The sequence below is a fragment of the Aquarana catesbeiana genome, linkage group LG05 (genome assembly GCF_042186555.1).
Source record: "Aquarana catesbeiana isolate 2022-GZ linkage group LG05, ASM4218655v1, whole genome shotgun sequence".
NCBI classification, from domain to species: domain Eukaryota; kingdom Metazoa; phylum Chordata; class Amphibia; order Anura; family Ranidae; genus Aquarana; species Aquarana catesbeiana.
The window spans coordinates 206299147-206326013 of NC_133328.1; the positions used below are offsets into that span (position 1 = coordinate 206299147).

At 39.1% G+C, this 26867-nt stretch overlaps 1 protein-coding gene across 3 annotated transcripts in view; it reads right to left on the bottom strand.

The window, feature by feature from the left end:
* Positions 1-18563: 18563 nt before the first annotated feature.
* Positions 18564-26867, bottom strand: part of ANLN (anillin, actin binding protein) — an 82908-nt gene continuing 74604 nt past the window's right edge. For all 3 annotated transcript variants that reach the window (XM_073630514.1, XM_073630513.1, XM_073630512.1), the window contains exons 23-24: positions 26504-26676; positions 18564-20800 (exon numbers count right to left, since the gene is read on the bottom strand). In XM_073630514.1, the coding sequence (XP_073486615.1) occupies positions 20677-20800; positions 26504-26676 (297 nt within the window). In that variant the 3' untranslated portion in view covers positions 18564-20676. The remainder of the gene's footprint in view (positions 20801-26503; positions 26677-26867) is intronic.

Below are 26867 nucleotides of genomic sequence, written 5' to 3' on the forward strand. Positions count from 1 at the left end.
GGCTAAAGAGAATACAAGTCCTTTGGCAGTAAAATCATTCACCTACACATGTTTTAGCTATATGTATACAGTGCCTTAAAAAAGTATTCATACCCTTTGAATTTTCAAAATTTTGTCATGTTACCACCAAAATTGTAAATCTAATTTATTGGGATGTTATGTGATAGACCAACACAAAGTGGCACATAATTGTGAAGTGGAAGGAAAATGGTAAATGGTTTTCAAAATTTTTTACAAATAAATGTCTGAAAAGTTTGACATGCATTTGTATTCAGGGTCGTTGTCCGGCTGGAAGGTAAACCTCCGCCCCAGCCTCAACTATTTTGCAGACTCTAACAGGTTTTCTTCTAAGATTGCCCTGTGTTTGGCTATACCCATCTTCCCATCAACTCTGAACGGCTTCCCTGTCCCTGCTTAAGAAAAGCATCCCCAAAAAATGATACTGCCACCACCATGTTTCACGGTGGGGATGGTGTGTTTAGGGTGATGTGCGGCGTTAGTTTTCCACCACATAGCGTTTTGCTTTTAGGCCAAAAAGTAAAATTTTGATCTCATCTGACCAGAGCACCTTCTTCCAAATGTTTGTTGTGTCCCCCACATGGCTTCTCACAAACTGCAAATGGGTCTTTTTTTTCTAACATCGGCTTTCTTCATGCCACTCCTCCATAAAGGCCAGATTTGTGGAGTGCACAACTAATAGTTGTCCTGTGGACAGATTCTCCCACCTGAGCTGTGGATCTCTGCAGCTCCTCCAGAGTTACCATGGGCCTCATGGCTACTTCACTGATTAATACTCTCCTTGTCCAGCCTGTCAGTTTAGGTGGACGGCCATGTCTTGGTAGGTTTGCAGTTGTGCCATATTCTTTCCTTTTATGGATGATGGATTGAACAGTGAGATGTTCAAAGCTTGGGATTTTTTTTTTTTTTATAACCTAACCCTCCTTGTCTCCTTTACTCTTTATTCTGTCATCTTCCAACAGTACTATGGCTGATAGAGCCTATCTAACACCCATCCAATCCCTCCCACGGATCCCTGACGCCTAAAACGAGGTAGGCAGGGCTATGACCTGATTGGCCCACCTGCCCTTCTTAAACCACTTCCAAAATGAATGACCTCTATGTCTGATGAAGGAGCACGCATGCTCCAAACACATGCACGCCCATAGCGTCACCAGGACCCGGGAAACACAAACAGATGATCCACGCTGTACCTCTCCTACCCCAGCCTGGGACACTGGATACCACTGGCACCGCCAGATGGGAAAAGTCGAGAACACTCCAGCACATAGGATCGCCCCCTGTGGAGCCCTGCTGCCTACCACATCACCTACCCGGACCGATTTTATCTGATGTGCCTGTATCTGTCATACTCTGAGTGAGTGCATTTACACTATTAATAAAATGTGTATGTTTTAATACTGCATTTAGGTTGGCGCTGCTTTTCTTCTTTTTTACCTGACCTGTATGGTGTGTTCCTTGGCCCTCATGATACAGTTTCACTAAGGTTCTCTAACAAACCTCTGAGGGCTTCACAGAACAGATGTAATTATACTGAGATTAAATTACACACAGGTGTAATCGATTTACTAATTAGGTGACTTCTGAAGGCAATTGGTTCCACTAGATTTGATTTAGAGGTTTTAGAGTAAAGGGAGCTGAATACAAATGCATGTCACACTTTTCAGATATTTATTTGTAAAAAATTTTGAAAACCATTTATCCTTTTCCTTCCACTTCACTTTTATATGCCAATTTGTGTTGGTCTATCACATAAAATCCATTTATGTTTTTGGTTGTAACATAACAAAATGTAGAAAAGGGGTATGAATACTTTTTCAAGGCACTGTATATACAGCGGTTTAACAGGACAGGTTCCACTCAGAACAGGTCTCGCCACGGTCGACAAATGAAGTTGGGTGCACATGCTCAGTGTCATATCCAGAGGTTGTCTTTGGGAAATAGACATATGAGTGCTGCCAGCATTGCTGCAGGGGTTAAAGCCTGTCAGTGCTCAGACCATACGCCGCACACTGCATCAAATTGGTCTGCGCGGCTGTCGTCCCAGAAGGAAGCCTCTTCTAAAGATGATGCTCAAGAAACCTGCAAACAGTTTGCTAAAGACAAGCAGACTAAGGACATGGATTACTGGAACCGTGCTCTGTGGTCTGATGAGACCAAGATAAACTTATTTGGTTCAGATGGTATCAAGCGTGTATGGTGGGAACTAGGTGAGGAGTACAAAGACAAGTGTATCTTGCCTACAGTTAAGCATGGTGGTGGGAGTGTCATGGTCTGGGTCTGCATGAGTGCTGCCGGCACTGGGGAGCTACAGTTCATTGAGGGAACCAAGAATGACAACATGTATTGTGACATACTGAAGCAGAGCATGATCCCTTCCCTTTGGAGACTGGGCCACAGGGCCATATTCCAACAAGACAACGACCCCAAACAGACCTCCAAGATGACCACTGCCTTGCTAAAGAAGCTGAGGGTAAAGGTGATGGACTGGCCAAGCAGGTCTCTAGGCCTAAACTCTCTTGAGCATCTGTGGGGCATCCTCAAATGGAAGGTGGAGGAGCGCAAGGTATCTAACGTCCCCCAGCTCCGTGATGTCGTCATAGAGGAGTGGAAGAGGACTCCAGTGGCAACCTGTGAAGCTCTGGTGAACTCCATGCCTAAGAGCCCTTTCCTTCGGGGCTTTCACACTGGAATGAAAGTAGCAGCACTTTCGGGTCGGTTTGCAGGCGCTATTATTAGTGCAATAGCGCCTGCAAACCGCCCCAGTGTGAAAGGGCTCTAAGAGGGTTAAGGCAGTGCTGGAAAATAATGAAAGGTTGAGTACTAATGTGCTACCAAACAAGTGTAAATGACAAGTAAAAGTGCTTAAATGTAAAGTGATTCGTGAAAAAATGTAAAAAGCAGCTAAACTTCTGTAGTGTTGCCAACATCAATAAGTGTATATATGTATAATGAAGCAGCGCTAATTACTTAAAAACTTAACCAGAAGTAAAGTGCTAGTGAACAAAGATACCAGTGATTCTTCCCAAAGTGTGTCTTATCAAGAAACATTCATATGAATATATTCAATGAAAATAATCCAATAATGTGCAATAAAACTTATCCGATAATAAAGTGCATCACATCATGATAACATTCAATTAATTTGATTCAGTGAAATACAATAATAAAGTGCATCCAAAAGAACCTAGTGATTCAGAGAGATAATCAGTCTCTTGTTCAAGATTTAAATCAATGATTCCTGTGCAGACAAGCAGAGATGATGGACACAGGGACAGGTAAGGGAGTCCAGTTTACAGATGTAAGGTGATGATATATAAAGAAAAATTATTTTGGAATCCTCTCCCAGTAGTGCTAGCCTCTCACCTTACGGATAGACCTCAACGGGTCTAGTGATGCATTAATGGACGTCAGGACGGCTGCTTTATCCTCCTTAGTGTATTCAAGACTGGGAATCACTGCAGCTTTTCCTCCAATCTCCATGGTCTTTTTCCTAAAAGAAAAAATCTCCAGGTCCACAGGATCATGAGCAGAAAAAAAGATTCTCCATAGTGTAGTAGGTTTTTAAAAAAGGTTTTTTGCATTTATTTAAAAAGTCTTCACAATTAAAACGGCTTCACAAGCCAAACAGCAAAAAAAGTGTCTAAAAAGTAAGGACCGAAAGTGACGTCACCAAGCTACTCCGACGCGTTGCGTCACGACAAGTGAGGGAGGTGAACTTAAATACTACTGATAATCATGGTAACAGACTGGTAATCAATAATGGACTAAGTATATGCAAACAAAAAGTGGAAGCAGAGATGTCTGGGAATAGCTAAACCAAAAGAACAAATCGCTCAAGCTCTCACTAATCTATAACACTAATTAAAACAATGGTATAAAAACAAGCAATAAAAACTTATAATCATATATAGTGGTGATGATAAACAAGTGACACATGAAACGTAGATTCAAATTTAAAATACCATATAAGTAAAAAAAAAAGTAAAAAAAAAATTAAATTTGAATTTAAATAATCACTGTCTTCTGTACATAAATTAATTTCAATAGTCAGAAATAAAACAGTTCAAATTGAACTCTATGTTCAGACCTAGGGGAGCAAAAGATTGTATTTCAAATATCCACCGAGATTCAGATTTTCTGAGAGTGATAATTTTATTGCTTCCTCTCCAATGCGGCCTATACTTTTCAATGCCCCAGAAAGAGAGGGAGCTAGGATCTTTTCTATGGAATTCAGCATAATGTCTAGATACAATGTGTTTAGGGTAACCTGACTTTATATTTTGAACATGTTCCCTTAACCGTTTCCAAAGGGGTCTTTTAGTTCTGCCCACGTACTGGAGGTTACATGAACATTCCAATATGTAGACTACCCCCTTGGTTTTACATGAGATAAAATCTTTGATGTTATATTTCTTTCCTGTAGCGGTGGCACTAAACTCCTCTTTTTTCTTTTTCCTAAAAGAAGTATGTCAGCAATTTTTGCACGGATATAACCCTTTACCCTCGAAGAAAGTGAAAGATTTCTTTAAGGGGGGATCTAAAACATTTTTGGCTATCAAGTCACGAAGTGTAGGGGCCTGTATATGAATCTGGGACGTGAGGTTAGTACCTGGTTTAGATGACGATCAGCTATCAAGATTTACCAATGTTTTCTAATTGATTCTAGTTTCTTAAATTGTATATTATAGTCAAGAATTAATGGAATTTCTGTATAGTTAGATTCTTCTTTTTCTTTATTTCTGTTGTAGGAAAGATTTTTCATACCCTTTATCTAAAAAACGTTCTCCAATAAATTCAGCTTGTTGTCTGTAATCAGATTCTATTGTACTATTCCTTCTCAGTCTGACCAGTTGTCCTTTAGGAATATTCATCAACCAGGATGGGTGGTGACAGCTATCCATAGGCAAATAGCTGTTCCTATCAACTGTCTTGAAGAACGTTTTGGTTTTAATTCTTCTTTCCTCGTGCCAGATTTCCAGATCTAAGAAATTAATTCTTGATTCATTTATTTCCCAGGATAGTTTGATGTTTTTTTCATTTATTTCTAGATCCTGGCCGAATTGTATGAGACTCTTCTTGTCTCCCTTCCAAATCATAAATATGTCGTCGATATAACATTGGTATATAATTAGCTGATAGGTCTATTTTTATATATAAAGTTATCCTCTCATTGTGCCATATGGAGGTTGGCAACGCTTGGGGCGTATTTAGCCCCCATTGCCACCCCTTGTATTTGTCTAAAATAAGTATGGTCATACCAAAAATAGTTATGCCTTAGACTGTATTCTAAACACTCCAACAGGTATTTTCTTTGTTTACACTTCAAACTGCTATATTTCCTTAGGGCCCATCTTGTGGCTGATAGAGCATCTTGATGGCTGATGTTCCTGTACAATGATGTTACATCAGCTGTAACTAAATATATTGGCTTCTCATCCAGTATAATCTCTTCAAGTATTTGGATCAAATGCTTTGTATCTTTTAAATAAGCTTTCATCTCCTTTACTACTGGTTGCAAAAAAAATCAAGATATTTTCCTAGCCTGGCTCCCACCGAATCAATCCCATTAAATATGGGTCTCCCTGGGGGATTTTTATTTTTATGAACCTTTTGAAGTATATATATATATATATATATATATATATATATATATATATATATATATCAGGCATCCGACATGTATTTGGTACAAGGTATTGTGCCTCTTTTTCAGTTAGGAATTTCTTCTCTTTTCCCCTATCAGTTTACACAGATCTTTTTATAGTGTGGGGTTGGATTACTTAAAAGCTTCTGGAATGTAAGTGTATATTCGAGTTGCTTTTCCATTTCTTTATATGATTCTTAGTATTACAATAGCCCCCCTTGTCCCCCCCTAGTCTTATGACTATTTTTTTTTTCTCTTCCAGCTGTTTTATTCCTTTTCTTATTTCCATCGGATCCCAGGCCTTCCTCACTTGTATTTTATTTAAATCCTGTGTCACCATTCTTTTGAACACATCAATATGTCCTTCACTTCCAGGTGGTGGATTAAAAAGCGATTTGTTCTTCAAAGTGCTATATTCATAACAATCCGGATTAATCATTTTCCTTGCCTTTTCTCCAGGTTTTAATAGCATATATTTTTTAATGTTCAATTTCCTTGTAAACTTCTGTTTTTCAACGTATACAGAAAGTTTGTTGACATTCTTCTTTGGAGCGAATTTTAATCCATTATCCAGGGTTTTAATTTCTTCTTGTGTTAACTCAATGCTGATGATATCGATAATGCCATTCCCTCTTATTCTCTTTTTCTTTTTGAGCCCAGCTCTGCATCCTCTCGTCATTCTACGCTTCCCTTTCTTCTTGTCTCTGGCCTGGGAGATCTCCTTCCGCCGTTTCCTCCATCTGGATTTCTTGGGGGTCCCTCATGTCGCTCTTCTAAAAAACGCTGTGAATTGTATTCATGGTTCTCATAATATCTCCCATCATGATCCTGATGTATATATGGGGCTCCATAGGGCTCCCCCCCCCCCTTAGAGCACCATATCTGTTAGAAGTTAATATTGGACTTCTATCTTCACAATGATGGGAGTTTCCCCCCTCTCGATGTTGGCGATAACCTTGGTGATCCTGCCAGTATGGAGCTGGACTTCTTCTTTCCCAATCGTAATCCCAGTCTGGAGTTCTTCTTTCCTGGCGTTGCTCATATTGGGGCTGCGATTGTTGATAATAGGGACTTTTGTAAGGGGGTTTTTTCCAATTATTTTTCCAGTGTGGTTTTTTCCACTGGTTATTACAGCCTTGTCCATTTGGTGTTATATATGTCTGCGGATAATTTCTAGGTGCATTCCATGGAGTTCCTCCCATTGGTTGGAATTCATGGGATGCTCTACAGTGGTATTTTGAGGTGCGATTTTTACTTCCTTCTCCGGGGTGGAGAAGGTAGATGAAGTAGTCGCAGCACTACTTTGCCACTTGTAGGCTATTTCTTCCTGATAATCTTTAATATCTAAGGAATTTCCTCTTTTTTCTTGCTGCAGTGTCCTTGTCTGTTTTTACCATATCCTTATTTAATTGGTTTGATAGGGTGATGAATTCTGGCAATTCCTTTACTGGATCTAGTTTTTCTTTTAGTTCAAATAGTTGTTCATCTATTTTCTTGATTTTACGATGTTTCCTATTAATTAAGAAATGTAGAACATCCAGTCCCTTTCAATTAAAAAAGGAGAACCACTCATCTATCGAATCTTCATCCAATAATCCATGATTGATGGGGACATCCCAGCGAAGTCTACTGGGTACTATTTTGTCTTCAATATATTTTTCATGTGTGACTATGTCCCACCATGAGTTCATTTTTTTCTCCATAAGGTGTCCCATCTTTCTAAAGATACCTTCTTTATCTCCATTCAGTTTTTCATCTTGTTTGGCAAAGACATCATTAAGATTGATGGTTCTATAATCTAGACAGTCGAGCACTAAAATAACGTAAAAGTAAAAAAAAAGTAAAAATAAAAACATAAAGATATAAAAATTACAAAAAATGTAATTTAAATAATCACCGTCTCCTGTACATAACAATTTCAATAGTTAGAACTAAAACAGTTCAAATCGAACTCTATGTTCAGACCTAGGGGAACAAAAGATTGTATTTCAAATATCCAGCGAGATTCAGATTTGCTAAGAGTGATCATTTTATTGCTTCCTCTCCAATGCAGCCTATACTTTTCAATGTCCCAAAAAGAGAGGGAGCTAGGATCTTTTCCATGGAAATCAGCATATTTTTTCTATTTTTGTTTTTTTATATCTCTATATTTCTACTCTTTTTTTACTTTTACGTTTTTAAATTTGAATCTACGTTTCATTAGTCTCTTGTTTATCATCACCACTATATTTGATTATAAGTTTTTATCCCTTGTTTTTATACCATTGTTTTTATTAGTGTTATAGATAAGTGAGAGCTTGAGCGATTTGTTCTTCTGGTTTAGCTATTCCCAGACATCTGTGTTTCCAGTTCTCTTTTGCATATACTTAGTCCATTATTGATTACCAGGCTGTTACCATGATTATCAGTAGTATTTAAGTTCACCTCCCTCACTTAGCTCCTATACTCTTGATAAAGTCACGTGTGTTGTGACGCAACGTGTCGGGAGGAGCTTGGTGACATGACTTCCAGTTACGGCCGTGACCGGAAGTCCTTACTTTTTAGACACTTTTTTTTTGCTGTTTGGCTTGTGATGCCATTTTAATTGTGAAGACTTTTTAAATAAATGCAAGAAACCTTTTTTAAAAACCTACTACACTATGGAGAATCTTTTTTTCTGCTCATGATCCCGTGGACCTGGAGATATTTCCTTTTAGGAAAAAGACTGTGGAGATTGGAGGAAAAGCTGCAGTGATTCCCAGTCCTGAATACACTAAGAGGATAAAGCAACCGTCCTGACGACCATTAATGCATCACTAGTTGGGGTCTATCCATAAGATGAGAGGCTAGCACTACTGGGGGAGGATTCCAAAAGGATTTTTCTTTATATATCATCACCTTACATCTGTAAACTGGACTCCCTTACCTGTCCCTGTCCCCTTATCTTTGCTTGTCTGCACAGGAATCATTGATTTAAGAGACTGATTATCTCTCTGAAACACTAGATTCTGTTGGATGCACTTTATTATTGCATTTCACTGAATCAAATTAATTGAATGTTATCATGATGTGATGCACTTTATTATTGGATTCGTTTTTTTTGCACATTATTGGATTATTTTCATTGAATATATTCATATGAATGTTTCTTTATAAGAAACACTTTGGGAAGAATCACTGGTATCTTTGTTCACTAGCACTTTACTTCTGGTTACGTTTTTAAGTAATTAGCTCTGCTTCATTATACATATATGCTGGAAAATAATGGTGGCCACACAAAATATTGACACTTTGGGCCCAATTTGGAAATTTTCACTTAGGGGTGTACTCACTTTTGTTGCCAGCAGTTTAGACATTAATAGCTGTGTGTTGAGTTATTTTGAGGGTACAGCAAATTTACACTGTTATACAAGCTGTACACTCACTACTTTACATTGTAGCAAAGAAATGTGAGGGGTGTACTCACTTTTGTGAAATACTATGTGTGTGTGTGTGTGTGTATATATATATATATATATATATATATATATATATATATATATATATATATATATATATACGGGGTATATATATATATATACACTCACATACACACACACATAATCCATAATCTCACAAAAGTGAGTACACCCCTCACATTTTAGTAAATATTTTATTATAACTTTTCATGTGACAAGATATATATATATATATATATATATATATATATATATATATATATATATATATATATATATATACACACACACACACACACACACACAAAATATATAGGTATTTTGCATGCAAAATGTAATCTTTGAGGTGTGGGTTATGCTGCCACCTGCAAAACGTTTATACACTATGCCAAACAGAAACTAGCAGCTATACACATGTACATTGGGGATGAGCTGTGTTCAGACTAAACATTCAATATTTGGACGAATCAGGAACTTTAAGGAGGTTTGGCTGGAATCCTTCTGGTGAACATCCGATAAGGCATTGTAAATGTCATCATAGGACAAAGTTGCAAAACTTTGGCCAATGATGGTTTAGATTTAAAGTGATACTATACATACACTGTTTAATTTACATTGTCTCTTCTATTTCTGTATATGGATGGTACTGTAATTATTTTAATAAAAGAAAACATCTAAGTACCTTTTTCCTAATCGATATACAGCTGTCACATGACCCAGCTCTTCTCAGCCTGTCTGCAGGGAAACATAAGCAGGAGAAGCTTCTAGTCCTCTGCTGCTGGTCACATGTTCAGAATAAAAAAATCAGTCTTTGGAGTAAAAATAATATCAGTAAACTGTTTCAAATTGTCATACAAATATATATTTAGAAATAAAATCTTTATCATTTTTTGCCAATAACATGGTGTGGGGGGATTTCAGAGTGCCACGCCCCTCCAGCCTGCCTCTTGGAATAAGAGGGAGGGGAAGCCTCCATCAATCTACATGTAATATCTCGCCCCCATTGTATTTTTAACTGTCATTTACCACTGTGTATATGCCCACATGTGTGACTCTATAGTCACATGGGCTGCTCAGATGTGATAGGGAGAAAAAGCCCAGCATAGAAACTCACTGAAAACTGAGCATGTGCAGCGACAGTGCCAACACTGCTCTGCAAACCAAATGCAGTGGAAACAGACAGAAGGGGGAGGGGGGAACAGCAGGATCAACCATTTTTTTTTTTTGCAGAATGCAGAAAATTATTCCCATAGTGACTAAGTATGAACAGCATGTAATACAGCATTTATTGCTAGTTTGTTATGATGTTGGTTTAGTGACACTAAGTTACAGCTCACACACTATAAAAGTCTGCTCTCCCCGTTTCTCAGAGAAAGAGAGGTGGGATAGTGTAGTTTAGTGTGCTACAGTTTTGTGTTTACAGTATTAGTACTATATATTGTATATTTAATATGGACAGGTGCAGTTACATAGTAGGTGAGATTGAAAAAAGACACAAGTTCATCAAGTGACTTGCAGTTTGTGTTATAAGGGAGAGTGGAGTGTGTGTGTTCTGTTGTTGCTGCCCCTTTTTTTTCTTTTAATCAGTTTTCTTTTTCCTAAAAAAAGTGGGTGTTTTTTTTACATTCTTTGCCTCTGAGCTTTATTTTATTTGAGTTTTATTTTGTTAGGGGTCTTTTATTCATGTATGTTTTTATTTTAACGGTGTCAGCTGCAGCAGCAGCACACAAAAGGTGCTCTTTATTTGCAGCAGGGCACCACGCGTTATTGAGGTGTCATTTAGCCGACAACGAACCACAATTTACAGTGCACCCAAGCACCACTTTTGCCCATACATCTCTTCTAATAGCTGCAAATAAAAGTAGAGAATTAGCTCCATATTTTAATCATCATGTATGTCACACCTAGAGAGGGGCAGAAAGCATGCAGCTATAAGGGGGTGAGCAGCCTCTGTGTCCATAGGCCAAAGCATTGATCATATACTTGCTGCACCATCTGCAGACAGGGCACGTTTGCCATTTCTTTCAGGTGCTGGGCATGCCAGGAGCCAGAGCATGTGAAGGGGTGGTGGAGTGGCTAACCAAGTCTTCATCGTCTTCATCGTCTTCCTCTGTCACAAGGCTCAGACTACTGTAGCTTGCAGTCCACTACAGCTGCCAAAATATATTCTGAGTCTGATTTCTCATCCACAGTTACTCCTGCTGTTGCCCACACCAAATGGCATTGAGGAGTCTGCTGAATTATTTGAGCACAGCATGAGCCACTTGCTGCAAAAGGATAGGTGGCAAAATAATGGCCTTCAAATTTGAGGAGAAGGGGACAACATGCAGGTAGAACCATTTGGCAGTGATGTTCCTGCAATGAGGAGGTAGGGGATGATGAATAGGTATTCAACGGTGCCAGACAGAGAAGAGGAAACCGAGGGGGAGACAAAACTCCATCATGTTAGGATGCCAGCCAGGGGCAGCTTGCAGGGAAACTAAATTAGAAGCCACACTTTTCCAAAAGACTGCAAATCTCCACAGGTGCAGAGCACTGTTGCCCCCCAGAGGTCACCTGTGTGGGCCTGTCTCATCATCAGTGTGCAGCAGACTGCACCATTGTTATTTACACTCCCTAGGTCTCAAACTGGAAACACTCCTACCTTTGAAGCCAAGAAGAGTTCCTATCTTTTCTCCCAAATTTCAACCTCCAAGGCCAAGCCCATGCCAGTGGCCCAGTTCTATTGCAAACCATTGCCTTTAAATTTCCCAAACCTACAGCCATGTCCACTTAAAAATTGTTGAGGGATGCCTCCACTTTTTAAACTGGGGGTACATCTGTTGGCCTTTCCAGACACCTTGCCAGCAAGCATCTCAGATGCTTGGAGGAGAGACCTGGTGTTTAAGGGCTGCAAGCTAGAGTTCTGCTCTGTCTCCACCTTCCTTCGTGTTGTGCAACCTGCTTGTCACAGACTTGCTGTCAACCATACTGCTCTTGTGAATCTGTTGAGCCAAGGAGTTAACACCCTTGGTACCAACAGCAGAAAAGCTTCAGGATTTTTATTCCCTTTTCACTGTTCCAAAACAATCTTTAAACTAAACTCACAGGAGTGTTTAGGGGCATACAGCTAATTCTTGCTGTTAAGATTACAGTTGTATGAAAACTGCTGTGGTCACATTTCATTACATCCAGTGTTTACCTGCAATTAGGGACAGGTCTTTTTGCTTCCATGGTCGCTTATCAGTCCCTAACTGCAGATGACCACAGGCTGTTCAGAAATATGTGATCACCCACAGCTCCTGGCAGATTTACTGGATGCAGCTGTTTGCATACACTGTATGCCCCTAAGTACCCAGATGATTGAGGCAGTGGGGGGGATTAGACAAAGAAATCAGAGGAAAGTTTCAAGGAAATCAGGAGCCAGCTGTACAATTGATACAAGCGCCATAGACAGAGCGATTTTATCCCTGCAACCCGATCGCTCGATTCCCCCATTAACACAGACCGTGTGTTCTCCCAGCAGTGGGGGGCAGGAGAAGCTGTCCCCGCTGGGAGAACACTGATTATTGCTAGCGGCTATAATAGCCGCTAGCGATAATTGCATGTAAAATCTGACAGGGCAGTTGTACCCAAGTTGATCAATCGATCAACTTGAGTACATTCAGCCTGCCCTCTCATGCATGGTTCAAATTATCTGTGGCCAGCTTAATAGTAAGTCATGTCCTTTTTTTTTGTGTTTTTAAATTTGACTACACTTTAAAGTGAACCTGTCACCTGCACTATGCTATTGAATAGGGAACTTTAAAGTGGATGTAAACCTTCACATATACCCAGTGAAGTGAACAGCCTCAGATGATACAGAAATGAAACAAATCATATCTGCTGTCTTCAGCTTTATACCCTGTTTATAAAGTGCACGTCCTGTTAGAATTTTCTCTTCCTGATTCACCTGTGGGTGTGGATTCTTGCCATACACTGCGACAGGTGATTGGAGGAAAGGCACATACACTACCCCCCCCCCCCTTCTCCAAATAGGCGAAGACTTGCAGAGCTGTGCTCTGAATAGACCAGCTCTCTGCTAATCTATTTATAGCACCCACCCTGACAAAATTCAGCCTGGTTTTATTACAGGTTGACAGTGAACTTGTCAGAAGTTATGCTGACAACAGAATAACAGAGAAGGCAAAAGGCACGGGACTTAGGGCTTTGAAGAGATGAAGAGAGATAAGAAAACACTGCAGATATATGTGCCCAGCTCAAATTTCATGAATCGGGTTTACATCCACAAAAAAAAAAAAAAAAGCGAAGGTTAAAAAATTAAAGTCAAGTAAAATCAGTTAAATATAAAAACTCCATTTTTTTTTTTAAAGCAACCTACCTATAAAAACTATGAATGCACCCCAAATATTAAAACGCTGGAGTGATAGTAATAATTCTAGGGCCATCATTCACAGTTAACTATAAACCAATAAAAAGGTTAAAACCGCACTAGTGTATCAACAAAAAAAGCAGCAGCTTAATGTAAGATACACAAGTTAAATAAACGAGAAAAGCTGTTCTAGAATAGTCCCAATTGATGAATCAGGATAATTGATTGGAAACATGTCATCATGTTATTCATAGTTGAAATTGGTGGGTTAAATCCTTATGATAATGACACCACAGTGATCCACTCCAAGAAGTGCACCGCCACCATAAGAAAAACTTGCCTACCAGAAAGCAAGCAAAACTAAAGAAAAGCAAAGGGTCTGTGATTGTCTGGTTCAGCAAAGGACCAAAAAAGAAAGACTAACCATAGCGCAATATTGTCTGACTTTTTAATTGTAAAAAAAGTCTACGCTTACATTGGTAGGTTTAAAAATCACGTATAAAAACAGAGCTGGCTGGCTCGCAACAAACTCCCGTCGTCCTAGTAATACAGCGTGGTGACATCAACACAACCCCCCTCCGAACGCATTTCATCATACAGGACGTCGTCAATGTCACGTTTGACGAAACGCGTCTGGAGACGGGTACATGATGACATCACCACGCTGTCTTACTAGGACGACGGGAGTTTCTTGCGAGCCAGCCAGCTGTTTTTAGATGCGATTTTTAAACCTATCAATGTAAGTGTAATAACTTTTTTTTACAATTAAAAAGTCAGACAATATTACACTATGGTTAGTCTTTCTTATTGGGTCCTTTGCTGAACGAGAGGATCACAGACTCTACAGTGGTGGCGATGTGTGAGAAATCATTGCAGCCATCCATCCAGTGTTAATCATTCCTAAGATCTTCTGTACAAGCAAGAGGCCTTGGCTGGGCTATAGCCACATGCCTGGTTTTGCTTGCTATCTGGCAAACAAGTTTTTCTTATGGTGGCGGTGCGCTTCTTGGAGTGGATCACTGTGGTGTCATTATCATAAGGATTTAACCCAATTTCAACTATGGAAACATATCATCACGTTAATCAATTATCCAGATTCAGCAATTGGGACTATTCTAGCGTGGCTTCTCTCATTTATTTAATTATAAACCAATAATCTTTAAAGGGATTTAAAACATCACCAAAGGACAATTTCGGGTACCATAGTTTGTTGCGGTTTCATGGGTACAAGCAATTTTGGGGGAAAAAAAAAAAAAAAAATCTATAGCAGCAAAAGGCTTAAAGCACAGCTCCACCCCCCCTCCCACATTTGGCACTTTTGGGGGGAGCAAGTACCTGGTTTTGACAGGTACCTGTTGCCACTGCTGGCTCAGATTGCAGCGGCGATCTGAGCCGGAAATTCACCCCCCCCCACCTCCTTCTAGCACACCTTTCAGAGCATGTTACACATTCCACCAGAGTTATGGGTGTTAGGTGTAACATGCTCCAGAGTTGTTGTTCCCCCCGTGACAGAGGGTGGGGGTTCTTTACCCCAAACCTTCTGTCACATATTGAAAACCGCGATCTGTGAATGAGGACTACAATTACCATCATCCACTGCAGCTGACAGCTTGTAGTTCTCAATAGACTATGAGGGCTCTGATGGGTGCTCGCGTAGTTCATTCCCAATGTCTGTAAGATCCCAACATTGCACTCTTGATCCACTGATCACGGGTACAATGCTTTATAGGCTCCTGTGGGAAAAAATAATAAATGCACATTTTTTTTCCCTGCAAAAATATGTGCATTTATTTTTTCCCAAATACTGTACCTATAGATTTGTTTAGTTCGGAGTGAATACAAAAAAAATGTAACATATTTACAACCACACTAAACAACATTGATAGAGGCCTAACTCACAGCAGGAAATTCATCTAACAGTTACATGCAGCCAAAAGTCTCCTGCAGCAAGAATGTGTGGATTCTTGCTCCTGGAATGACTAGGGCATGCAAACAGCAGCGGCCACTCAGCCCACTTAAAGAATAGGGCCGCATGTAGCTGCACACAGAGTGGTTTCCTGTAGTTAGGAACAGATGTCAGAGCCTAAATGCTGCTGACTGCTCAGGCATCTTTCCATAACCGCAGATCACCACTCTGCGTGTGGCTACATGTGAACAGCGGCATCCATTATCTGCGTGGACTAAATAGGCTGAACGGTTGCGGCTTTTTGCATGCCCCGGTCATTCCAGCCGCAAGAATTCTGATTCTTGCTGCTGCAAGTAATGACCAATTACATGAAAGAGGCCTTGTACTCAGACAGCGTGTAATGCAGGCTGTCAAAATACACAAACAGTGCTGGAATCTAATTGGATGCAGGTGCTGTTTCAGCTGACAAATTTCCAAACAGTTCCTTCTACAAAAGTCAATTGAAAAAAAGTTGACTTTTTTGTCAATCCTAGTGTTGCCTACAGTCTCCAACAAAACAAATTTTTGCCAATTCAGTAGGAATCAGCTGAAACTTGGTGCATGTATGGCCAGCTATAGAATCCAAAAATGTTGCATGGAATTTACCAGGTGGGTGATGTACCGTAAAGATGGAGACATACAAGTAGGCATCCTTAAAGGGGTTGTAAACCCTCTTTTTTAAAAAATAACAAACATATCATACTTACCTCCACTATGCAGTTAGTTTTGCAGAGTGGCTCCGACCCTCTTTTTCTGGCCGCGATCATAGTCTTCTGTGGTCTCCCAATGGCGTTCGCGGCTCCTCCCGCATCTGTAAACTCACTAGGAGAAGCACTCTCCCTGGGGGTTACCGTGCAGGCGTGCTCCCGAGTCCAGAATTTGCATCCATAGACACAGAATGCCGGACTCGGCCCTGCGTCATTGGATTTGGTTGACAGAAGCGGGAGCCAATGGCAGCGCTGCTATCAATCTATCCAATCAAGAGCCGTGAACCCTCGGTCAGAGAGGTAGAGTGCGTCTCCAGAAGGGAACGAACGGGCTCAGGTGAGCAAAACGGGGAGCTGCTGAGTGGGTGAAAAAACACGAGGGTTTAAAACCCCTTTAATGTCCACAGAGGCTAGAAAGCCTCCCTGATGAAGAAAGGCTGTGACAGACCTAGCATAGTTTAAAATTTTAAATTACAATTCCAGGTCTGTCACAGCCTTCCTTCATCAGGAAAACTTTCTAGCCTTTGTGAACCTAGTGTTGTTTTAAATATTATTGGCACTCTTGCCTGCACTGGATTGCATGATACAGAAGTGTGGGGAAGAGCCCTTGTCCCCATCAACATGGGGACAAGGTGCTTTGGGGTGGATGGGGGGCATATGAGGGCATGTGGCCTGGTATGGTTCAGGAGGGAGGTGGGGCAGGTTTGCTCCCCGCCTTTCCTGAACTGCCGGGCTGCATGCTTGGATTAAGGTTCTGGTATGGATTTTGGGGAGGGACCTCATTCCAAAAAAGAAAAAAAAAAAAAAAGTTGCAATCATCTCAAATCAGATCCGTTCATTGAAGTTGCAGGGCAAAGTCAGACCGGAAGTTGTGCGACTTCAGTGTTGGATCAGTGTAAACATAGCCTCAACAGTAGACAAGCCCATCTTACCCAGTCGTTGGCTCTAATACTTTTAGCTGAACCCATCTCAACAAATCAGGGTCCATTTCTAGAGGTTGAACATGAACGTTCCCTCCCTACATTTCTGCTTGGCAAAGGGATCTAAATTGTCCTTTTTCTGATGACCACCTCCACAGAATGCTCACTTTGACACATACTTAGCATTGTGACTGCAGCTCATGAGAACAATTTCAAAATCCAACGCATTGGTACAAATGCGCATCTTATACAAAAAAGTTCATCCCCTTGCCTTTGCTCGATGTTGGCGTGAAGGAGAGAGAGACCATGTTAAATGTTTGGTGGTCCTACACTTAGATCTTCTCCTTTTGGGCACAAATATTTACAATATATGAACAAGTGACAAGCTGTAGCTCTCTGCAGATACCAGGAACTGTACTCCTCCCTGGTTCAATATCTAAGTGTCAGAAAGGTTTTTGCACTTTTTTATTGGCATCCAGAATCGTGATACCTGAACATTGAAGGTCAGACCTCACCTTATATTAAAGGAAACGATTTCCAAAATCACTCACTTACAATGAATGGAGGAACCGACAGCTTGGTTACATGACAAATTTGAATAATATATCTCTACTTGGAGTATTTGGACCACATACTCAAGCCCTGACCGATTTATGAACTTCTTGTAGCATTACCGCCAGCGGCCCTATATACAGAGTGGAGGTTACTCCATCTCATACACCACTCCCGTCCTCCCCATCCATTTTCTTACTTCAGGCCCAAATTCTCGATTTACTTCAATTCCCTTTTCTAAATCAAAAGTTATTTTCATTTCCTCTGTACTCAGGATGACATGACCGCCCACTCCCTTTTATGCAGACATAGGCTAACATCACATCTTACAAAGGCAGTTCTTTTATGGACCTGGACTCCTTTGCTTTCAGACCTAAAACCAGGGTGTGTTGGATGATTTATTCTTTTGGAGTCTGTGTTATTTGTATCGTCACATTGTAATTTTCTGCAATCCACTTTTACTTTGGCGTGTATTAAAAAAGCTCAAACGCTTACTGATTAAAAAAAAACATATAAAGGCTTAATAGAAGAAATACAAATCCTTGGGCACTGAAAAACAATAAATTTAGCTGCTTGCCTGTAGTTTAGATTTAAAGCTTCACTAAAAGCAAAACTAAGTTTTGGATAGAGTGTAGAAGGATAAGAACATGCTTTCTATTGCTGTCTGTGCCCCCGTTAGGGATATTCACATTCTCCATTTGTCTTGTTTATGGTCATCATCGAAAGTGAAGGAAAAAGAAAATCCCAAATTTTGTGTTGACATCAGAACACTAATAGGGGGAAACTTTCCAATAGAAACACCAGGATTCCCTGACTTTGGAGGGATTTCCTCTCACTTCTTGTTTTGGCTCTTACTTCCTTTCTCTAACCAAAAATAAAATGTTTTTCCTTCTTTTCATAAAACCATAAAAATGATTTCACAGAACACTGCAAAGAAACCACTGACTGTCCATGCAATGTGATAACACAGCTTTGATACATACATATATATATACAAATTTTATTTTTTCAATGTCATAATATCCCCATACATATTTTTACAAAACAAGTAAAAGGTACAAAAGAACACACAAAAGAGTGAAATAGATACAAAAATCGGACAAACATTCAAATGTGTGTGAGGGAAATCACAAATGGGGTTAGTGTTCATTTGTGAGTTAGATAAGATAGCATAATTCTATCAAATTCTTAGATTACCTGAATATAAATGAATAGTAAACGCAAAAATAGTGAACATGTAGTCCGGAGTACCCATGTTTTTCACCAGGTCAGTGAATGAGAACAAAGGATAATTTTTTTTTTAATGCATTAAAACCTTAAAGTACTTTTATACATAATGCTTCAAGGCCACTGTAAACAGAAATTCCTAAGCCAAACACTTTTTTTTACTGAGGTAACTATCTTCGTTTAGAAATAAATCATGGTAATCGGAATGCAAAGTAAAATAATGGCAGAACGTACTGTAGAAAAGTAATGCTTAGCATCAAGAAGTCATAATTGTCCTTGAAAAAGCATACTGATCTAGATGATAGACTAGGCTGCAACACTGGGCCCAACCTCAAATATGTATGTATACAAAAAAGAAGTAGTAGCAGTCTAGGGATTGGAACAGGTTTTATAGTAATATAGCCATGTCTGTATCAATTGCCATGCCTCATTAACATTAGTTAACTAAAATTTTACTGGTCTAATTCATTCCCAGTTGCATTTTTGTGACAATTTAGCCCAATTGTTTTGAAAATATGATTTAACATAGTGATAGGAGAATTGAAGTGCTGTAGTCTATTACCAATTGCTATGAAGCATGGTACTCTAATTAAATATCTGTGTTTGTTCAGCTCCATAGATTTACAACAGCCAAGAAACATGAAGCAACACCCTTTAAAAAAAATATACAAATACTTATTAACTATGCCATAAAATAAACCAGTAAAGCAAATAGCTGGCACCATAGCAGCTTTGTAAAAACTTAAAAAAAAAAAAAAAAATACTGCAGAGCTCATTTGTTCTTTGCGCTCAAATATATATTTGGATCTGTTAGTTTTTACTGCCATCTGTGGCCCAATTGGGTAGATTGCCTTTTACTTCACCGATGACAGTAGAGAAAGCTAAAGCCCCGAACAGATTTTCATATCATGGCTCCCCCACAGGAGACATGACCTTACTACCTGTCTAGGTGACAACATAGTTCCTGGAAAAGGAAGTGAGGGATACCTACCCAACAAGGCTTCAGACAGCAGTAAAGACCTGATGGAGGTTTCAGTCCTCTTCCTCGCTATCCAAAAATTACAAAAAAGGTTTTGGCTGGATTTTCACTTCAACTTCTTGTTTAATTTTATACAGAAAGTCTATTGCCATCAATACCCTGATCATTATTAGGCATATAGCTTAACTAAAAATCGCACAACAGATCTTGAAACAGTGTGGTATTTAAATAAAGAATAAACGGTATAATTCAAAACAGTGGAAGCCACTGAAGCCTTAGTTTTGAGCTTAAATTAACTCCATGTTGAAGTTTCAACACTTAAATGGACCGAGAGTCAGGTCATATTACATCCATATGCTCCCATTCTGCTCCCATACCGAATGAGAAAAAAAAAAAAAAAAAGAAGAAACAAGCCAAGCTGGAAAAGCCACTATGGACTGTGCTCATGTTTTTAAAGTAGTTAAAATAGTTTTTTTCTTTTTTAAATATATAAAGTAAAACTGTTGTGGCAATTCTGTCCAAATAAAGGTCTGAATATTGCACATAAGGTAGCAGGAAAGCGCTCATAAAAAGGCAAATTTTCACTGCCAAAATAAAGAGTAAAACAATACAAATACTACAGGCGTGATCCCCCAATGGTATTATGTAGGGTTACCCATTCTGTGCGAGATTAAGATTCCTAGCAACAAATCACTAACTCACCTAACTGTAATCCATGAGGCCAAGGGAAAAATAGTAATAAAACTCCTCAGTTTGATGAAAAATGATACACAACTAAAGGCATAATATAGTTTTAAAAAGCATACAAGTTAAAAAACAAACAGACACACACACAAAAACTAGGTGAACTATAGGACAAGAAGCAGGTTTTCAGTAAACATCCACAATTTCTTTTAAACTTTGGTAGCTGGTCTATAGCAAGCATCTGGCTGCCACATGCGAAGATCCACGAGGACCTGGTTAAGCTTTTGCATCCAGAGATTTCGTTCATCTTTAGTGTCTGCAGATAACCAGTTCCTAGGAGCAAAACAAAAAGGATGTATTATAAAATATGGCTGAAAATATATATATATATTTTTTTAGTACAAGTGAATCTGTGCCTAGAAAAAAATCAAAATTAATTTACATATTAAATGAAGTATTTACATATTCTGAACAAGCAGTAAAAAGGACTTTGAAACAAGCCTCCATTCACCTCTGTAGCTATAGGCATTGTGGAAAAACTCATCTTCAAATGTCACAACACAGACACTGAAAAGTCTAGCACTGACTTCCTATAACAATTTCTAGTAATCTTCCAAGACAGCCTAAGAGAGGCTGGCACATCCTCCAACGGAAAGAGGAAACGCATCAAAAACACTTTAAAAAGGAAGTTTTTCTACTAAACTGACCACAGTTTGTGCTGTGAATATACAAGCTCTCTGCTAATTTATAGTACCCACCCCAACACAAATGTCAGGCTGGTTTTATCTTGGTTGCTGGAAAGCTTGTCAAAATTTATCATGCTGATAACAGAAGAATTAAAAAGCAGAAAGACACAGGACTAAGGGCTTTGAAGAGAGATAAGTAAACACTACAGATATATGTGCCTAGGTGAAACTTCATGAATTGGGTTTACATCCACTTTAATCTGAAACAAAACATACAACAGGAAGAGGTAACACAGGGCAGGGAATTCTGCTGTTCTGGAAGACTCCTGGAAATAGAGTTACCAGTAAATCTAACTACAGATTTCCCAAATCGCCAGAACAGCACATGAGAGAAGTGAGAACTTATTCGATTATAGAGGTGAAAGTCTATGCAGTATTGGAAAAAAACTTGATTGCATAGACAAAATATAACAAAATTACATGGGACTGACTCAACAAGGAAATATATATTCAAATAATAATATTATTATTATTAATGCCAACCCATAGCAAGGCCTTGGTTGACAAAGGACAGACACAAGCCCCCATAGCCTGTGCAACTCCATATAAAAAGTGTAATTAATGCATTTACTGAGCCATCTATTTGACTCTGATATTCTAAAATGCCCATGAGCATATTCTGCATATCAATTGCAAAAAACCCTTTACGAAATCATAAGTGCAAGCCAAATTTGATGTCTGAGCTGTGGTGGAGATATTAACACCATATACAGTATAAAAAAAAAAGGGTCTGTTGCAGAAGCACACGTACAGCGACCAATCATAACCTACACCACTATAAGTGAACATCATATAAGCTTTGTACCATATAAAAATTATCCAAGGACATTTTTCCCGTACTGTGCAGGAACAATAGCCTACATACTCACCATACACCTACAGCAACTGAAAAAAACAAAGCAGTAAGGTGCTGGGCTTACTAACATAAATAACAGTACTTTAGGAAATGCTAGGCAATGCCTAAATCTTTGGAATTGGTGTCCATTCCAGCACCTGAAGCTGTGTGGGAGTATAGTGGTACTGATGTGGATTAAGTCATTGAGTTCACCGTTTTTGCTTGTAGCAGTCAGTAGTAGTAGAGTCAACGTATACTGTGCTATAGAACAGTGTTAATTTTGGCAGCAAATTTTGATTCAGTTTTAGTCTTAGGACTAAAATGGCGTTTTAGTCCCATTTTAGTCTTCTGCAATTGTTTTAGTCGTATTTAGCCAACTAAATCTCCAGTATATTTTAGTCGACTAAAATGTCCTATGTTTTAGATGACTAAAATCTCCAGTACATTTTAGTCGACTAAAACTCATTTTAGCTGTCTAAAATCGAACAGGTGTAATTAAATTGTGATGCATTAGTTAACATTTCTCTACAATTTCCAAACTCAGTGAAAAATCTAATATGTTATTATTTATGGTATTGAGGTATGAACATGCACTACAGACCAATGTTAATTTTCAATTTAGTTTTAGTCTTTTGACTAAAAATGGCATTTTAGTCGTATTTTAGTCATCTCAGTTGTATTCAGTTAGTCGACTAAAATGTTTTAATCATTTTAGTTGACGAAATTAACACTGGTATAGAATATATTCCACACAAATGGCATGGGTACAACACATGTCATATATACCAAGACAGACCAGGATATATTGGTGATGTAGGAAGTTGTATTTTACAAGAGTAGTGCCAATCCCTTATAGAATATTGTGTATACTGTGCTTGGCTATTAAAAGGCCCCAATCTGCTCTCAGTGAGACAAACTGTACCAGTTCCGGATGGGATTGGCTATTGGTGTTGGGCCCTTCTCATGCTTACCATCTGCTCCTCACAGACTACGTCTGCCTTAACAGCCAATAAAAGTCAGTCATTCAGATAAAAATCGGATCCAACCCTCCAGTTATGCAAAGATACAGATAGATCTGGACATACTCATTCCACATATCCAACACAACCACTGCCAGAATAGCAATGGTTTTCACAGAAGCCTTGAGAGAGTGCAGTTTCTTCCAATGGGCCTATATCAAACTCCTACATCTAGCAGGGACCAGCTCTCCAAGACTGGTTCACACAGATCCACCCTTCAACTGGAACTAAACCTATCTATCCTTTAACCACTTAAGCCCCGGACCATTTGGCTGGCCAAAGACCAGAGCACTTTTTGCGATTCGGCACTGCATCGCTTTAACTGACAATTGTGCAGTCGTGCGACGTGGCTCCCAAACAAAATTGACGTCCTTTTTTTCCCCCACAAATAGAGCTTTCTTTTGGCGGTATTTGATCACCTCTGCGGTTTTTATTTTTTGCGATATAAACAAAAAAATAGCGACAATTTTGAAAAAAAAAAAAAACCTGCATTATTTTATTAATTTTTGCCATAATAAATATCCCCAAAAAATATATTAAAAAACATTTTTTTTCCTCAGTTTAGGCCGATACATATTCTTCTAAATATTTTTGTTAAAAAAAAAATTAAAATCGCAATAAGCGTTTGATTGGTAGAGACCAGCTCAAAAAGTGATACAGCAAGGAATATTGCCTGACGTCACCGTTTAAAAAAAAACACCAGCAGTATAGCAAAACAATCTTTAATCCCATTTAAAGTTAAAATCAGATCACCAAAAAGCTAATGAGTTACTGCACTTTTTTTACTTCTTTAATAAAAATTGAGTTATGGTAATGCACTAGGCCGGTGCGCCCGCTCTTTTGTTTTGTAGTTTGTACAAGGATACCGACAATTCTGAGGGGGCAGCAAGGCGTTGTGCTTTGTACATGCAATATTAGCTGAGAGGAGAGTCCGTCCTATCCCTAAGCACCACACCTGAGTGCAAAGGGTTACGTTTTGATTAATAGTCAAAATCAGATCACCAAAAAGCAAATGGGTTCTGCACTTGGCAAAAAAATCTGCATTGTTTGCGTTGCATTATCAAATAAGCCTCCATTTTTATTTCTGAACAAACTATAGTCAAATAAATAAAAAAAGATATAATCAAAAGAGACCTAGTATGGAAGACTGAATATGGTCTTAAAGTGTATGAAAAGCCTAATCAATGATTCTCTCTTACTTGTTCTCTTTTTGTCTTGTAGATGTACCCCTTAGAAGCATTTTGTTATAGCTGTGTGATAAGTGAATAAATATGTAATCATTCACAGATGTTCTGTGTTTTCTACACACTTCCTGTGTTATCTCAGAGTCTAGTTAGCCCTCCCAGTTCCTAATTTGGGACTGCAGATCAATTACTCTTTATGTTGTGTACAAAGAACTAGGGGTGCATCCAAGTAGTTTAGCAAAAGACAACTGGGAGGGCTGACAAAAATCTCAACAAAAATGCCACCTGTTGTCAGCCCACAACAGGACTGAGTGGAGTGCAATCTGGCACATCAATGTGTATTTTTCTGTATTTGCAAGGTTTTTCACAGCCTAAAACCTGGGTAATGTGCACATATTGCAGAGATGTACTGCAAACATGCACATTATGGCAAACTTAAAAGGTAAGTTTGCTTTCCCTCTCTACCTTCTCTGTTGCTTCTTGTGGACAAAGCATCCTCTTTGGACAACACAAATTTTGCTAGGCGAAAGACTTTTTGTTCTAGCAGCATATACATGGATAGTATCTTCTGCCAAAAAAGTTCTACCTCCTGGCATTTATTTTTTCAGACTTAAGTTCCACTTTAATTATCTTGCAGGGACAAATTTGTCTTTTTTTGGGCACTCCTAGTTGCTGAATAGGCAAGGTCAAGCAATTTATAGGCCAGCATCTGTCAGACTTCAGGCGATTGAAGCTGAATAATCAGACACAAGCAAAGCAAATAAATCTAAATAGATTGCCAAATAAACCTATTCAATCAGTAACCCAGCATTACTGTAATAAGAATGAATATTTAAATTGTTGCATAAGTAGAGACATGATTAGTTTGAAGTCTTTTCACTGATTATATCAACTTCAGATAGCTGAAAACTACATGGGATTAAACAATGTCGGCGCATTCTGAATCCTAAATGGCTTCCTTGTAACACCTGCATTTTCTGCATCATTACTGATTAGATTCACTGCTGAGCGCCTGGGAAGAAGTTTTCAATAGATCTGCTATATAAAAATTGTTTTTTTTGGTTATATTACATTCCTAAAAATTTCTCTAGCTATCTACACACAAACTTCCAGTAAAACCTTGGATTGCGAGCATTATTCATTCCGGAAGCATGCTTGTAATCCACACCACTTGTATATCAAAGCAAATTTCCCCAAATGATTTGTTCCACAACCATTTATTCGTAAGTCCTTCAGTTTATAGTCCATATAAAAAGATTATAGCAATGTGATAGGTTGTGTAACCATAAAATGTCCATTTACAAATGGCAGCCTCCACAAGGGAATTAGAAGCAAAATCCAGCAGGAGCTCCAGAGTATAAAAAAAGAAGAGAGACGCCTCTAAGTGTAGCAATATGGTTACATTTAATGAAGGCACAACATTTAGCAACTCACATGGTTGACGATTAAAAGATGCACATCTAAGTATGCAGGCATCTGGGGTAAAGCTGTCCACAAAGACCATCCTCTAAACCGCCGTCTCTCACCGCTGTCAGTCTGCAATCGTGACTGGGAAGACTACCCTGCAGTAGAGCGATCTGAAAGCGAGGCTTGAACCGCTTGTGGAGCGCAGCATGGAAGGGCCGACGCCAATGGCGGGGAGGAGGATGGTCTATTTGGACAGCTTTATCCCGGATGCCTGCATACTTAGATGTGCCCGTTTTAACCATCAGCTATGTGAGTTTCTAAATGTTGTACCTTCATTAAATGTGACCATATTGCTACACTTAGGCTGCATTCACACCTGAGCGCGTTTTTACACTGCGATTTTGTTCAGGTCACCAATGTAAAAGGCAGAAAAACACCTGTAATCTGCCCCAAAGAAGCTCATGTTCTTTTTTGAGCTTAGGGCGTTTTTCAGGCGTTTTGCACCAGGTGACAAAACACTCAGATCTGAACAGGCACCATTGAAATGAAAGGGATTTTGCTTGTTGGGCGTTTTTCAGGCGTTTTATGAGTTGAAAACGGTCAGGTGTGAATGCAGCCTTTAGAGGAGTCTCTCTTCTTTTATACTCAGTTGTGACGTGGCGCTACTTGTATATCAAGACATTCGCTTGTTTATCATGTGAAAATGTATTAAAAAATGTTGCTTGTCTTGCAAAACCCTCTCAAAACAAAACAAGGTTTATATAAACACACAATATAATAATAATAATAATAATATATATATATATATATCCACAAAACTGGCAGTTTAAACAAAAAGTACTTACTTTGTAACGCACAGTGTGTCCAGGCATTGGCTGACTAAAGTTTCTCTGTCACCCTCTCTCTGTGGACGCACGGTTATAAGCTCCAGCGTATTGGGTCGGGCGCAGAATTCCCGGTTGGCTGGTTCGATTTTCCTGCTTGTGCAGTTTGCCAAGTTTATTCTGCCAATAGGGTTCTGCCAAACAAGGAAACAAGGTGGTCAGGAAGCAATTCCACTCTACTCAGCACAATTTGTGTGTAAAAATATCCTTTTAATCTGAGCCCTTTAGAAGTTACAAAGATCAGTTTAAAACTACAAGAGACAAGATTTCTGTATAAAAACCCCTGGGAAGGTATGACTGACTGGAGAAAAAGATCATATATCTT